This window comes from Tupaia chinensis, unplaced genomic scaffold (assembly GCF_000334495.1).
Source record: "Tupaia chinensis unplaced genomic scaffold, TupChi_1.0 Scaffold000303_1, whole genome shotgun sequence".
NCBI lineage: Eukaryota > Metazoa > Chordata > Mammalia > Scandentia > Tupaiidae > Tupaia > Tupaia belangeri.
The window spans coordinates 1,536,584-1,550,388 of record NW_006159793.1 but is presented as its reverse complement, the minus strand read 5'-3'; the positions used below and the strand labels follow the sequence as shown (position 1 = coordinate 1,550,388).

Here is a 13,805-nt window from a genome sequence, read left to right as displayed (position 1 = left end):
TTGGCTCAGAACTGCCTGTGGGTGAGGATTCAGGAGACTGGCTGCAGTCTTGGCACTGCTGCTGACACTTACGTGACCTTGGCAAGCCCCTTCCTCTCCCTGGGCCTTGTTTTCCTGTCTGTGCGAGGAGGACAGGGAGAGCCGTCAGGCTTCTTCCAGCTCTGACGACGGGGTCTCCTGGCCTGCCTGCCCCCTAGGTACGTGTCAGAACTGACATTGGTGCGGGTGAAGGTGGCCGAGGCTGGCCACTACACCATGTGGGCCTTCAATGAGGACGCTGAGGTCCAACTCTCCTTCCTGCTTCAGGTCAATGGTGAGACTCTCCTGCCCCCTCACTTCCTTGTTTTTGCGAGGGCCCTGCTCCCATTCCCTCTCCTTTCCCACACTGTCCACCCACACTCATAGGAGAAGCTGGAAAGGAGCCTGGAATGCAAGAGACTAAGTCCCAGGCCACTGATGCACTGTTGTGTGAACTTAGCGTGTCCCCTCTCTGGGCCTCCGTTTCCCCAGCTGTACAAGGAGGTCATTGGGCTAGATGGTGTTTCTTAAACCTCAGGCATCTGTATACCAAGCCCACACTTTTTCCTTCTTACACAACCACTTACACTGTACTGTTAGTTCAGTAGATATTTATTGAGCAATTATAACAGGTCAATCTATTCAGGATTCTTGAGGCTCTGCCTTTACGCAGCTTGCGTCCTAAGAGGGAGAAGGCAACCATTAAACAGCAGAAGAAAAATCCTTGCAAATTACACAGGTTAGAATGCAGTCAGTTCTGTGGGAGGGAGAAAAAGGCAAGACAGGGCAGACTGGGAGTGCAGGATGCAGTGGGGTAGTGTGGGTTGCTTTTTAAAGATTGTTTGCTATTTGCTATAGGGTGCATGCACTCACTGGAGAGAGACAGAGGGCGAAAGTGAGAAATCACCACCCCCCATGGGATGGTCACACTGCAGGCCCCTCTCCTCCATTCTCTTCTTGGGATTTTGGGCATGCACACACAACACACCTGGCGTGATTTTTCAAGCTCCTGGGCCTGGGACTTGAACCACAGAGTCAGCTATGTGGGATCCAGCCACCTTAACCTCCATGCCACCTGCTGGCCCAAGTGGTGCATTTGGTCTTATTGAGGAGGTGAGATTAGAATGCAGACTTAAAGGCCGGGAGAGCATTTGCCCAGTGGGTATTTGGGGAAAGGGCCCCCCAGGCAGTGTATAGGCCAGAATATGGCAGAAAGCCATGGCCAGAACAGCAGGAGGTGGGGAGTGGTGGGAGACGAGGTGAGAGCAGAGACAGGGTAGTAAGGGTTTGGGGGGCGGGGGACACATCCTGTAGGTCCTTGTGGACCTTGTGTGGACTTTGGCCTTTACCGCGACTAAAATGAAAAGCCATGGCAGCGTTCTGAGGAGAGGAATGATGTGGTCATGACTTATGTTTTGTCAATTGACTTTCTAAAAATAAATTATTTTGAAAGACAAAACTTAACCTCACAACTGTAGATGGAAAATCAGCATCACATGTCATAAAACAACCTCTAAAATGAACTCAGGAAACAAAACAGTGCTGTTACTTTCTAGTTTTGTGAGTTTGGCTGTCCAGGGCGCTGAGTTTGAGGCCATGTTTCTCTTTGTTAAAGGGGGATTAGCAAGTCTCAGGGAGGTGTTAAAGGCAGACTAGCACCCTGCTGGGACTTCCCCTTTGAAGTACCCAGAAGGAGAGTCCACCTTCTCCCACCGACCCCTGGTATTTGATGTTCACCTGCAGTCTGCAAGACCACCCCTTATCCACCCCTTATCCAAGGGGAGACTGGGGGCAGGTCCTGTCATTCTTCCCTGTTGACTGTCTTGGGGACCTCCCCACCTCCCAACCCTGTACTTTCTCCGTGCAGTCCCTGTGCGTGTGGTGGAGCTGAGCGAGAGCCACCCTGCCAGCGGGGAGCAGACGGTTCGCTGTCGTGGCCGGGGCATGCCCAAGCCAAACATCACCTGGTCTACCTGCAGAGACCTGAAAAGGTGAGCCTACAACTGGCTAGGAGGACTCAGTGAAGGTCATCTCATCCAGCCTCTTCCTCCTGGCACGTTGCTCCAGGATATCCTAGAAGGCTAATCCACCTCCGCGGAGATGCTGCTCATGTCCTAAATTGTCCCCTTTCTTTACCATGACCCCCTGTGCTGTTCTCAGCCCAGCACAGTGCAAGGTCTCTGTCCTGGAGACCTCACTCACCCAGTAATTCTGTTTTGCACCCCTGGCCAGGGCTGATTCTAGTGTAATGGACAGAGGTAGGGTCGAGTTCAGGATCTGCCTCTACTCTTGACACTCTGTGAACCTGGGGATCCAAGGAGAGGAGAGAAGAGAGAAGTGGATTTTACAATCCAGGGTTCTCTATTCTGGGATGGGAGCTCCCCTGCTGGTCAGTTGAGGGACCACAGGGGAATTCCTTTAAGAATAGGAAGCTGGAGGAAGCAGGAACTGGAGCAGCCTTGCTTCCTTCCTCCACCACTATGTGGCGCTGTCTGCTTTTGGCCTCAGTTTCCCTGTCAGCAGAGGGAAGGGAATGGACGCCAGCCTCTCTTGCTCCCCTGGCAGGTGTCCCCGTGAGCTGCCGCCCACACTGCTGGGGAACGGCTCAGAGGAGGAGAGCCAGCTGGAGACAAACGTGACGTACTGGGCAGAGGAACAGGAGTTCGAGGTGGTGAGCACGCTGCGTCTGCGCCATGTGGATCACCCGCTGTCGGTGCGCTGCACGCTGCGCAACCCCCTTGGCCAGGACACACAGGAGGTCACCGTGGTGCCGCATTGTGAGTCCCCAGCCCCAGTGGTCCCTGACGACCCCTCACTCCCATGTTGACCCTGCCAAACGGGACTGTGCTCACACACCCAGGTAGGCCAAGAGAGTCAGTACACCCATGGGCACACGAGAGTACAGTGAAAATGTGTTCCGCTATACGTACACAACACACGGTGTGAACACATGTGCACAAGCACAGGTCTAGGAACCATCGATGCGAAGAGGACTGTTTCCTTATGTGGAGTGTACATAAATTGTAGGTATGACGTAAGCCATGATGTGAGCATGCCTGACCCTCAGACACAGATGCAAACCCTCGAGTGTAGATTTGGAAACCATGTACCTAAGAATGGCCACTGTGTCCTCAGGTGCACCATAAAGCTCAAGTGTCTGTAGGCATGCACTCAGGCATCCACAATGCCCATCCATGTGTTTAAACCCACCAGGTGTATGTCTGTAAGCCATTTGTGTGAACAACCAAATCCCCAGGAATGAGTATAAAACCACAGAGTGTGTGTCTGTACCCACGTACACGAGGCCACACGATCCTCAGACATGTGCACCAATAATGCATGGCTAGTTGTTCTCCTTGTGTGTGCTAGAGAGCACACGTGCTCACCAGTGAAAGACAGAAACAGGGCGGAGAGAAGGAAGCACTCCCATGGGGAATGGTCACGCTGCAATTCCCTCTCCTCCACCTCTCCCTCCCTGTGGGAATTGGGCACACGTGCATACGTACCTGGTGCGTTTCTTAAGTCTCTGGGTCCAAGACTCGAAGTCCCTGGTTGGCTCTGTGGAATTTGGCTGCATTACCCACCAAGCCATGTAGCTGGTCCATATGTTTAGTTCTTGTGCATGTGTGCAGACTGGCACACATGTCTGTAAGCATGTCATTGCAGCACGTCTTTCTGGAAAAGTGCAAGTTCAATTCCTTGCACATACACAGGGTCTTCAACAAGTTCATGGAAATGTTCACTACCAAAAAACTACACATGGATTTGAAGAGTTTGGCATGAAAATAAACTCATACTTTAGTTCCATTTTTCCATGAACTTTATGAAGTCTCCTCGTGTGCCTGATGGACAAGGTGTGTATGTTAGCAGGTACACAGACATGTGTAATCTTTGTACATATGAGCAGTGGCTGCCAGTGCCCGGATGTTCATGCATACCTCACAGCCTGTTCCATGCGTGCATGCCATGCATAGGCTTCATGTATTCATCTGCTTCTTGCTCAATGACTAGTTATGGGGACCCACCTTCTCACTGGAAGGTAGAGGCCACAAAGCACCCTTCTGTCCTCCTCATGCTCACAGTCCAGAGACAGGCAGATAAGGAACTGAGCAATCCCACTTGGGACTGCCGCTCTGGGGGGGAGGCCTAGAGGAAAAGGGGGCTCTAGGCACAGAGGTGGGTCAAGGGCAGGGCAGCTGCAGGTGCTGTTTGCTCATGGCCTGCTCCTGTCTCTGCCTCTAGCCCTGCCCCTCAAGGTGGTGGTGATCTCAGCCATCCTGGCCTTGGTGGTCCTCACGATCATCTCCCTCATCATCCTCATCATGCTTTGGCAGAAGGTGAGCCCCGCCCTGGCCTATGGCTGACCGCAGACTGGCACGTCGTTTTTCACATGCTCCCACCTGAATGCTGCATGATCTAGCTACACGTGGGCCCAGATGAGAATGCAGGGGGAATGACTCTGGGAGACCCAGCTGCCTCCACCCCAGTGGCCTGGGCCAATGTGGGCCTGGTCTAAGCTCTCTAGGATTCTCTGTCCTGCTAGGCCCCAAGCGCCAGGTCCTTTTTGGACATTATCCCTGCTCATCCTAGTCACAGGGCATGGAACATTTGGGACAGACTGCGTGGTCTCCAGCATTGTGCAGCTCTCACCATGGAGACCCCCATGATGCTGAGCTGCATTCCGATCCCGCTAACTGGGAATTTCAGACTGTTCTGAGATACCACCATGCTGTGACCAGCGCACTGAAATTCCCGTATTGCAACACCCCACATCCATCATTCTGAGATTCCAATCCTGTGATTCGCACATCCCATGATTGCTGCATTCTAAGGTTCCATCGCTCTGAGATTCCCACAGTGGCTGACACAGGATAGGGAGGCGCTGTCCTCATCCAGCCCCTACCTGGGTCACTCTCCAGGGCTGCCTGCTCCTCTACTCCCATCTGTGAGCTGCTGAGGTCCTGAGAGAAGCTAGGGAAGAGGTTCTGAGGACCCAGGCCCTCGGCCGCCCGCTACTCCTCAGCCTGCTCCATCCTGAAAGCTCCTGGCCACCCCCAGCTGGGCCCCTGGTGCCTGTTCCCCTGACCCCATTAAGACTTTGGCTCAGCTGACCACCTGCCCTGCCCTCTCTGGACCTCAGGGTCTCCTGCTCCATCTTGCCTTTAAGGAGTTGAACCTCGTGGCCCTTGAGGCCAAAGACCCCCTCTGACGCTCCATTCCCGGTCTCGGTCCTACAGAAGCCGCGCTATGAGATCCGGTGGAAGGTGATCGAGTCTGTGAGCTCTGACGGCCATGAGTACATCTACGTGGACCCCATGCAGCTGCCCTACGACTCCACGTGGGAGCTGCCACGGGACCAGCTTGTGCTGGGTTAGTCTGCGGCAGTGTGGGGCCTTGGGGCACAAGCTGGTCCCAGGGCAGGGAAGACTCTGAGGTCTGGTCCCAGCCTGGTCACAAGCCAGGATTCCTAGGGCCCATGGCCTGTCTTCTCTGCCCTCAGTCTCCCAGTCTATATAATGGCAACCTGGGAGATGCCCAGCATGGAGGCAGGGAAGCCTGGCCCTGAGGTCCTATGAGCCTGTGACCGTGAGATGAGACCCCTTCATGACAAGAGAGCAAGTACTGGGGCCTGGCTGAGTGGCAGGCCTATGCGTAGTTAGCTGGGCAAGCTGAGGGGGTGCCAAGGAGCGGTGTCCCCGGGGAAGGAGGGAGCCTTCTAGGGACTGAAGATGGGGTAGAAAGCAGGCGGGCTTGGATGAGATACCAGGAAGGCTGGGGAAGCGTTGCCGTTCTAGGCACCTCCTTCGGGCCAACACATGAAGTCCAAAGTGATTTAAGAGTGTCTAGGTTGACCTCAGAGATCAGCTCTTCCCCGCCCTTGGGTGGGCAGGGAGAGGATACAGCTCCTGTAAGCCAGGAACTGAGGACTCCTCTCTGCCCCAGGACGCACCCTCGGCTCGGGGGCCTTTGGACAGGTGGTGGAGGCCACAGCTCACGGCCTGAGCCATTCGCAGGCTACGATGAAAGTGGCTGTCAAGATGCTGAAGTGTGAGTACTTGGAGCCCCTGCTGTCCCCACCCCGGCCCAGCTCTCCTTGCCCACTCCCCACACTCTGCCTTCTCCCGGAGCAGCCTAACTGTGACGTGCAGACCCCAGTTCACACCGCGGCAGGCATCACTGCTTCTGGCCTGGGAAAGAAGGTCCCTCGCCCTGGCCTCCGTGCCCCGCCGCCTCCCTCCCCTCCCTTCCTCCCGTCATCCCCAGAGTTTGGGTCCTCACACTCCAAGGACACCTGGGTCTTGCAGCTCAGGGAGGGGCAGAAGAGCTAGCATAGGCTCTGCCAGGGCCTTCATTGGCCTCAGTGACTAGGCCTGGCCTGAGGCCCCTTCTCCTTCAGCCACAGCCCGCAGCAGCGAGAAGCAAGCCCTCATGTCGGAGCTGAAGATCATGAGTCACCTCGGGCCGCACCTGAACGTGGTCAACCTGCTGGGGGCCTGCACCAAAGGAGGTACCGGATGACTCTGGCGGACACTGGGAAATGCCTGTGGGCCCTTCCTACTTTGTCCTTAGGGACAGCAGGATGTTCTGGCAGAAGGTCCGCCCCACCCACTCCAGCACCCTCTCTTTTCAGCCACACAGGCTGCAGGATTGAGAAACTCCTCACATCACACCTTCACAGCCAGAGGACTCTACCTGTGCCCACAGTTCCTGAACTGAGATGTCTTTAACACACACACACACACACACACACACACACACACACACACATACATATATATATTTTAGAGAGAGATTTTTGCTATAGGGCTTGTGTGCTTGCCAGAGAGACAGAAAGCAAGAAATCCCCCCCCAGGGGGAGTAGCCACACCACAAGTCCATCTCCCCCAGCCTGCCATTCCCCTCTTGGGATTTCAGGTTCGCATGTACATGTGTCCGGCATGAGATTTAAGATGGCAGGTCCGGGATTCGAACCTCAGTCAACCATGTGGGAATCCATTATGCCATCTGCTGGCCCCTGATTTTTTTTAAATAGTCACAATACCCTTTGGAAACTGTCATGAACAGCAGCACACATGACACTGAGATGAGGTACCTACCCATGCAAGATGCCATCAGCACGCTCACTGGGAGCTGCTCTCATTTAGGTCAGAAGAAAAACTCTTCGGCCAATTGTTTGAGCCTCTGGTGGCAAGTTAGGCTTCCACAAAGTGTTATTGCCATTTGCAGCTGTTTATTGTGAGATCCAGGAGTTTCCTCAGGATTGTGCAACCCTAACAAAATACAGAAGTACGTGGCATACACAGGCCAGTGTTTGCGGCCGTCACTTATTTTAGACCTTGTCTGTGTCTTCAAGTTCCCACTGATGGGCGTTAAGGAAATGTGTTGTATTTGAACATAAGCAGCAAGCTGATCATGACAAGCAGTTGCCTGTATCTGCTTTATATCCTGGACTCTGAAATAAGCTTTAGTTTAAAAACATGTCAGGGGACCAGCAGATGGCGTAGCAGTTATGTCACTGGATTCCCAAAAGTCTGACGGTGGTTCAAGTCCCGGATCTGGTGGCTGGAAATTCACACTGGCACGTGTGTGTGCATGCCCAAGATTGTGGGAGGAGAATGGAGGAGAAGGGATTGCAGTGTGGCCATCCCCCTGGGGAGTGAATCGTCACTTTCCCTCTCGTGTGTCTGTCTTGCTCTCTGGCAAGCACACGTACCCTAAGGCGAAAACCTCTAATGGTTGGTCGGTCGGTAGTAGCCAGTGCTGTGTGCTTGCTGAGAGCCATTGTCTCGTGCCTCCTCAGGCTAGCCTTTCAGGTGGATGTGATGGACCCCACTAAGAGGTGGAGAGAGCCAGGCTCAGGGAAGCTGAGGACCTGGCTCACATCACAAAGGCAGGAGAAGAACCAGGTTTGCCTGGTGCCGAATATTCCTAGCCACTAAACCAAACTGCCTCTCCCACGTGCCACTGGCTCCGTAGCACCTTAGCCCCGCTGGGAAGCTCAAGGCCTCCCTGGGCCTGCCCTGAGCCTGTGCCTCTACACAGGACCTATCTACATCATCACCGAGTACTGCCGCTATGGCGACCTGGTGGACTACCTGCACCGCAACAAGCACACCTTCCTGCAGCACCGCTCCGACAAGCGCCGCCCGCCCAGCAGCGAGCTCTACAGCAACGCCCCGCCTGCCGGGATCCCCCTGCCCAGGTACTGGTCGAAGGCTGGAGACTGGATCAGGGGCACCGAGGAGCCCCAGCTCACTGCCCCCTGTCCGGGAGGGAAAGCTGAGGCTGTGGGAGGTGCGGGCAGCCACTCCGGGAACCAGGGCCATTTCGCAGGTCAGACTTCCCCAGGAGAGGGAATAATAGTAATGGTGACAGTGGAGGTGGTGACAGTGGTCAGCCACCCCCTGCCCCGTGTGTCCTGCTGGTGCTAGGCCATCTGCAGAAGTGACCATCCGGGTGTTGTGGGTGTCTTGCTGTCCTGTCCTAGTCATGTAGGGGGCAGCAGCACTCTACACCCTGCTCCTGGCTGGAGCGCCCCTGTCCCCTGCACTCTCCAGCCTCCTGGGGCTCCCCGACAGTGCAATGCTTTCCTCCTTTCCAGCAAAAGTCAGGTCTCAGTTCTTTTGCTGATTGTAAGAGCAAAGGCAAGCGTAAGTTCAGGAAAGCGTACAGAAGGCATTAAAACTCATGCCCGTCCTCCCCAGCTTCCGGCTAGCTCCATCCCGTCTCTTCCCTCCCCCAGAGACACATGTAGGTGCAGCCCCGCAGCCCTTCGGGAGCTGAGGCTGTGTGCAGTGTTAAGGCCCTTGCTGGCTGCCTGGACCGGTGTGGCGTCAAGGCCGGGTGGTGCTCGAGAGGCCATGGGAAGGCACCTTTGCACACTCCCCTCTGTGACCTTTGTCCTGGGGCTCTGTGATTGTGTCTGGGCAGGAGCTCTCTGAGGACACACTGGGTCTTATGTCATCCTGGCTGTGCCAGTGGTCAGCTTGAGGCTACATAGCTCTGTTGAAAGGGCAGCACTCATGGTCACCCTTGTTGTGACAGACTGCAGGATGAGTGAGTGAGTGGGTGAGTGAGGAAACCCATGCGTGATGGCCTGTCAGGGTCCCGGGCATGTAAGGGCAGGAGGGGGAGGGAAGGGGAAGCCCACGGCCTCACCTCGGTGCTCTGGTGTGCCCAGCCATGTGTCCTTGACTGGGGAGAGCGACGGTGGCTACATGGACATGAGCAAGGACGAGTCAGTGGACTACGTGCCCATGCTGGACATGAAGGGGGACGTGAGCTATGCAGACATCGAGTCCTCCGGCCACATGGCTCCTTACGACAACTACGTGCCCTCCGGTGAGTGGACACTGCGTCCTCACACTGCCCAGGTCACGCCTGTGCGGTGGTGCGTTCTCAGACTTCTCACATGCCCAGCCTCGCAGCCACTCTGGAAGGAGGGTGGCCGGTGCCCATGTGTAGATGTGGAAACAGCCCAAAGCTGCCGTGCAGTGGAGCCCCAGTCAGAATCCCTGAGCCTGACCCACCCTCGCGGGGGAGGAGCTGGGTGTGGCCTGCGCATACCTGGCCTCTGGGGGCCCTGGGGAAAAGAGGGCTGCTCAGAGCTGGCCTCAGGCTGGGCCAGTGTCCCTAGATGGGCAAAGGTGACCCAAGGGCTAATGCCGGAAGTGTTTCTGGCTGGTGAGGGCACTGCTAAACTAGGAGAGCTTCGAGTTAGCTTTCAGGAAGGTGCTCTGCTTTTGGGGGCCACCGAGAGGATCAGCACCACTTTTGGGAAACATTCAGCCTCCTACAAGCCAAAGAGCAGGAGTCCCGTGGGCCGTGGGGAGACACGGTATGACGAGTGACCGTCTGCTCTCACCTAGCTCCTGAGAGGACCTACCGGACCACTCTAATCAACGAGTCTCCAGTGTTGAGCTACACAGACCTCGTGGGCTTCAGCTATCAGGTGGCCAATGGCATGGAGTTCCTGGCCTCCAAAAACGTATGTCATGGTGGGGCAGGATGGGGGCCATGGGGGGGGCCCGGCCACTAGCCAGAGTCCCTCAAGAGCACAGTCCCCCAGTGAGTGAGGACAGCATGTGCCCTCACGCCTGTGGCCTCACACCCGGGCAATGATGCGTTTCCCAAAGCCCTTCCTCGACTTGAAGGGTCATTCTCCTCATGGCCCCCGAGGCCTCAACTCCTTGCTCTCCCAACCCAGTGCGTCCACCGAGACCTGGCAGCCAGGAACGTGCTCATCTGTGAGGGCAAGCTGGTCAAGATTTGTGACTTTGGCCTGGCTCGAGACATCATGCGGGACTCGAACTACATCTCCAAAGGCAGCGTAAGTACCTTCCCAGCCTCCAGGGCTGTGGCCGTGTGCCTCTGACCCCGGGAAGGATTTCCTCATGGGCAGGGCCGGGCGTAGAGGAGAGCAGCGTGGGGCTCCTCGTGGCCTGTGCCTGGCCGCTGTGTGAGCAAGAGAGGAAGGGGAGCACCCTGCTGAGCACGGAATGGCAGGAAGCAGGCATGCCATTGTCACAGCTGGGCCATGGGACCAGAGGCAATGGGCCCGGCGGTGGCCGGGAACGGGGTGCTGATCCAGCAGCAGTGGGCAGAGAAAGAAGCCCAGGTGACAAGTAAGACAGCAGAGAGGTCATCGGCTGTAGCTGAGATTGGTTTGGTTACAAAGTGACCATCTTTCCTCCCACTCATCTCCCACTTTCCACTGAGCCCCAGGAGGAAGGACACCACCAAGCCCTAGGGATCAAATGAGAGCTGGGTGGCATCTCAGCGTGGCCCTAAATCCCCCAACTTCTACTCAGACCCTGGGGCTTCTTCTCAGGGATGGAGTGAGAAAAGCGGCAGCCTCCTGATCTCTGCCCAGCACTGGGACCACACAGGCGCTGTGAGCTGCAGAGAACAGGCCTCCCGAGCAGTCCTGGCCTGGGTGCAGAGTGGGCTGGGCCCTGGCCCCTTGTGTTCCCCTCACACTCAGCACCTGTCCTGCCTCCCTACAGACCTTCCTGCCCCTGAAGTGGATGGCCCCTGAGAGCATCTTCAACAGCCTCTACACCACACTGAGCGATGTGTGGTCCTTCGGCATCCTGCTCTGGGAGATCTTCACCCTGGGTATGCTTGCTTCTCCCCAGCTCTCAGCAGCATGGCCTGTGGTCGCCCCTGAGCACTGCACTCAGGCCTCCAGCCCAGGGGGCTGTGGACAAGCACTGGCCAGGGCTTAGGGACTCTGCTCAAGCCCCAATTCCTTTCTTCCTGCTGTGTGACTTGGGAAAGACCCTCGCCCTTTCTGGGTTTCTTTATTCTCCATCTGAGTATTGAAGGGTTTGGACAGTGGCATGACAAAGCCTGCTTGGGGGCTGGCCCTGTAGTGCAGTGGTTAAGCACTATGCATAGGGAGCCAGATCCCACATGACTGAATGTGGTTCGAGTCCTGGCCTTGGAAAACACGGCAGGTGTGTATGTGTGTGAATGTACCCAAAATGCTGATGGGAAGGAGGGATGGAGGAAGGGGGATTGCAATGTGTGACCATGCTTCAAAGAGGGGCGCTATCTTCCTTTCTAGTAAGTGCATGTGCTCTCTGGCAATATTAAAAAAATTAAAAAAAAAAAAAAAGGAGGCCAGCTTAGCTCTGGGTTCTCTGGAGCTCTGTCTTGGGGACCTGGGGGGCTACAGTCTGTGTTAGGGGCCCATCTTTCCCAATGCCAAGGACATTGCACCTGCACCCATGCCAGGCCAGCACGCCTCTCCCTGTCCTGTAGAAGAGGGTAGCCCGCTGCTGTTTTGCCACGCCCTAAACCTCTGGTATCCCTCATCTCTGCTCCCCCACAGGTGGCACCCCTTACCCAGAGCTGCCCATGAATGAGCAGTTCTACAACGCCATCAAGCGGGGTTACCGCATGGCCCAGCCTGCCCACGCCTCCGACGAGATGTGAGTGGGGCTCGTGCATTTGGGAAGATTTTGTGGGTACAAACAATAGACTCCCAGTCCTCTCTGCTTAAACTCAGGTAGAGAGACTTCCTGGCTCCGAGGTGGAGAGAAGTCTAGGTATAACTGGGCCTGGGTGTTCAGATGACGTCAGCAGGGAATCTCCTGTTCCGCCCCTGGGTGCTGCTTTCCTCTGCCCAGCCTTGTTTCCAGGCGGGCACTGCCCACGTGGCTGCCAGCAGCCTAGCCCATTGCTTGCACCCAAGTTCCAGCTCAAGGCCTGGAACTGATGACAGTTCAGCTGCTCAGCCTTGGTTACAGGTTTGCACCACCTAGATGCAATCACTGAGCTGAGAGGATGCAAACTGGGCCGTGTGGTCACCAAGGCATGGTCTCCCAGGAACCTCATAGACTGGGGGAGCTGAGAGAGCCTCCCATGGGCACATCCAGAGAGAGCACAGCGCCTGATCACACTCCTCCCGTCTCCTTTCCATTGTCCACCTTGTCCTGAGAGACGGCAGCCTCAGCTCCCCCAGCCCAGCCTTGCCCCTGCCCCCTGGGCCGGAAACCCTGACCCCTCCTGCCCCCTCCTCAGCTACGAGATCATGCAAAAGTGCTGGGAAGAGAAGTTCGAGATTCGGCCGCCCTTCTCCCAGTTGGTGCTGCTTCTCGAGAGGCTGCTTGGTGAGGGTTACAAAAAGGTATGTTGAGGCAGGGCGGGCAGGGGAACAGAGCACTCTGGCCCAGAAGTCAGACACTTGCACAAGGCTCTGTGTGATGTACTGGTATTTGGAAGAACCACTGTGCACCTGGTGTGAGCCTCCGTTTCCCTGCTGCAGTTAGAAAGCAATGAACTGGAGCGATGAGCCTACTTTACGCTGGTAGCACAGATGTGGAAGCCGGGTGATCTGACACGGGGAGGGGACCTACTGCCCTGGCTGTCCTGCAGCCTCCTCAGGCCTTTGCACTCATGCCAAGTCTGGGGCTCCTTGCACAGTGTGAACATCCTCAGCCTTTGTGACCACCAACGGCCTTTGTGACCACCTCGGGCCCCGGTGCACGCCCACTGAAGGCGCATAAGTAGCCACCAGGGCACTGAGCCCTGGCCTGCCCAGCAACAGGAGCCAGAGAGCAGAGATGCATACCCCCGTAGGCACAGACAGCTCTGCCTGGTCCACTTCTCACCCAACACCCACCCCTCGCCAATGGGGTGGTCCCAGGGACCAGGGAGGTGGTGTGGGTCATCACATTTTATAGCAAGGGAGCTCAAGGATGGGAGCCCGTCTACTCTAAAGCAGGAAGAGAGGTCCACAGATTGCCTGCTCCTCTCGGGGTGAGGCTAGGTGCGAGGGCAGCTCAGCTGAGCTGTGAGGCTTTGGGTAAACCCCTTCCTCTCTGCACACTGGTCACCTTATTTATTTCAAGGGGGAGAGGCTGGGACAGGTGGCCCCTACAGACATTTCCAAGCTGACCATCACCACGTGTCTCTGTTTCTCTGTCCCCTGAGCAGAAGTACCAGCAGGTGGATGAGGAGTTTCTGAGGAGTGACCACCCAGCCATCCTGCGGTCCCAAGCCCGCCTGCCCGGGTTCCACGGTCCCCGATCACCTCTGGACACCAGCTCCGTCCTCTACACTGCTGTGCAGCCCAACGAGGGTGACAATGACTATATCATCCCCCTGCCGGACCCCAAACCCGAGGCTGCTGACGAAGGCCCACTAGAGGGTTCCCCCAGCCTTGCCAGGTAGCCTCTCTTCCGGGCCCAAAGCAATAGTGGGCAAAATGCGTGTGTGCGTCTGTGTGGGATCCAGCTCCCCTAAAATTGCATTCCCTGGGGTGAGTGCTTTTTCCTGCT

The 13,805-nt window shown here is 56.3% G+C and overlaps 1 protein-coding gene across 6 annotated transcripts in view; it reads left to right on the top strand.

The window, feature by feature from the left end:
- Positions 1-13,805, top strand: part of PDGFRB (platelet derived growth factor receptor beta) — a 39,429-nt gene that overhangs the window by 21,959 nt on the left and 3,665 nt on the right. For all 6 annotated transcript variants that reach the window (XM_014588746.2, XM_014588745.2, XM_027772815.1 and 3 more), the window contains 15 exons: positions 198-313; positions 1,886-2,009; positions 2,584-2,795; positions 4,261-4,355; positions 5,256-5,388; positions 5,962-6,066; positions 6,416-6,526; positions 8,062-8,221; positions 9,200-9,360; positions 9,888-10,006; positions 10,226-10,348; positions 11,025-11,136; positions 11,855-11,954; positions 12,547-12,652; positions 13,462-13,694. In XM_014588746.2, coding sequence (XP_014444232.1) covers positions 198-313; positions 1,886-2,009; positions 2,584-2,795; positions 4,261-4,355; positions 5,256-5,388; positions 5,962-6,066; positions 6,416-6,526; positions 8,062-8,221; positions 9,200-9,360; positions 9,888-10,006; positions 10,226-10,348; positions 11,025-11,136; positions 11,855-11,954; positions 12,547-12,652; positions 13,462-13,694 — 2,010 coding nt within the window. The remainder of the gene's footprint in view (positions 1-197; positions 314-1,885; positions 2,010-2,583; positions 2,796-4,260; positions 4,356-5,255; positions 5,389-5,961; positions 6,067-6,415; positions 6,527-8,061; positions 8,222-9,199; positions 9,361-9,887; positions 10,007-10,225; positions 10,349-11,024; positions 11,137-11,854; positions 11,955-12,546; positions 12,653-13,461; positions 13,695-13,805) is intronic.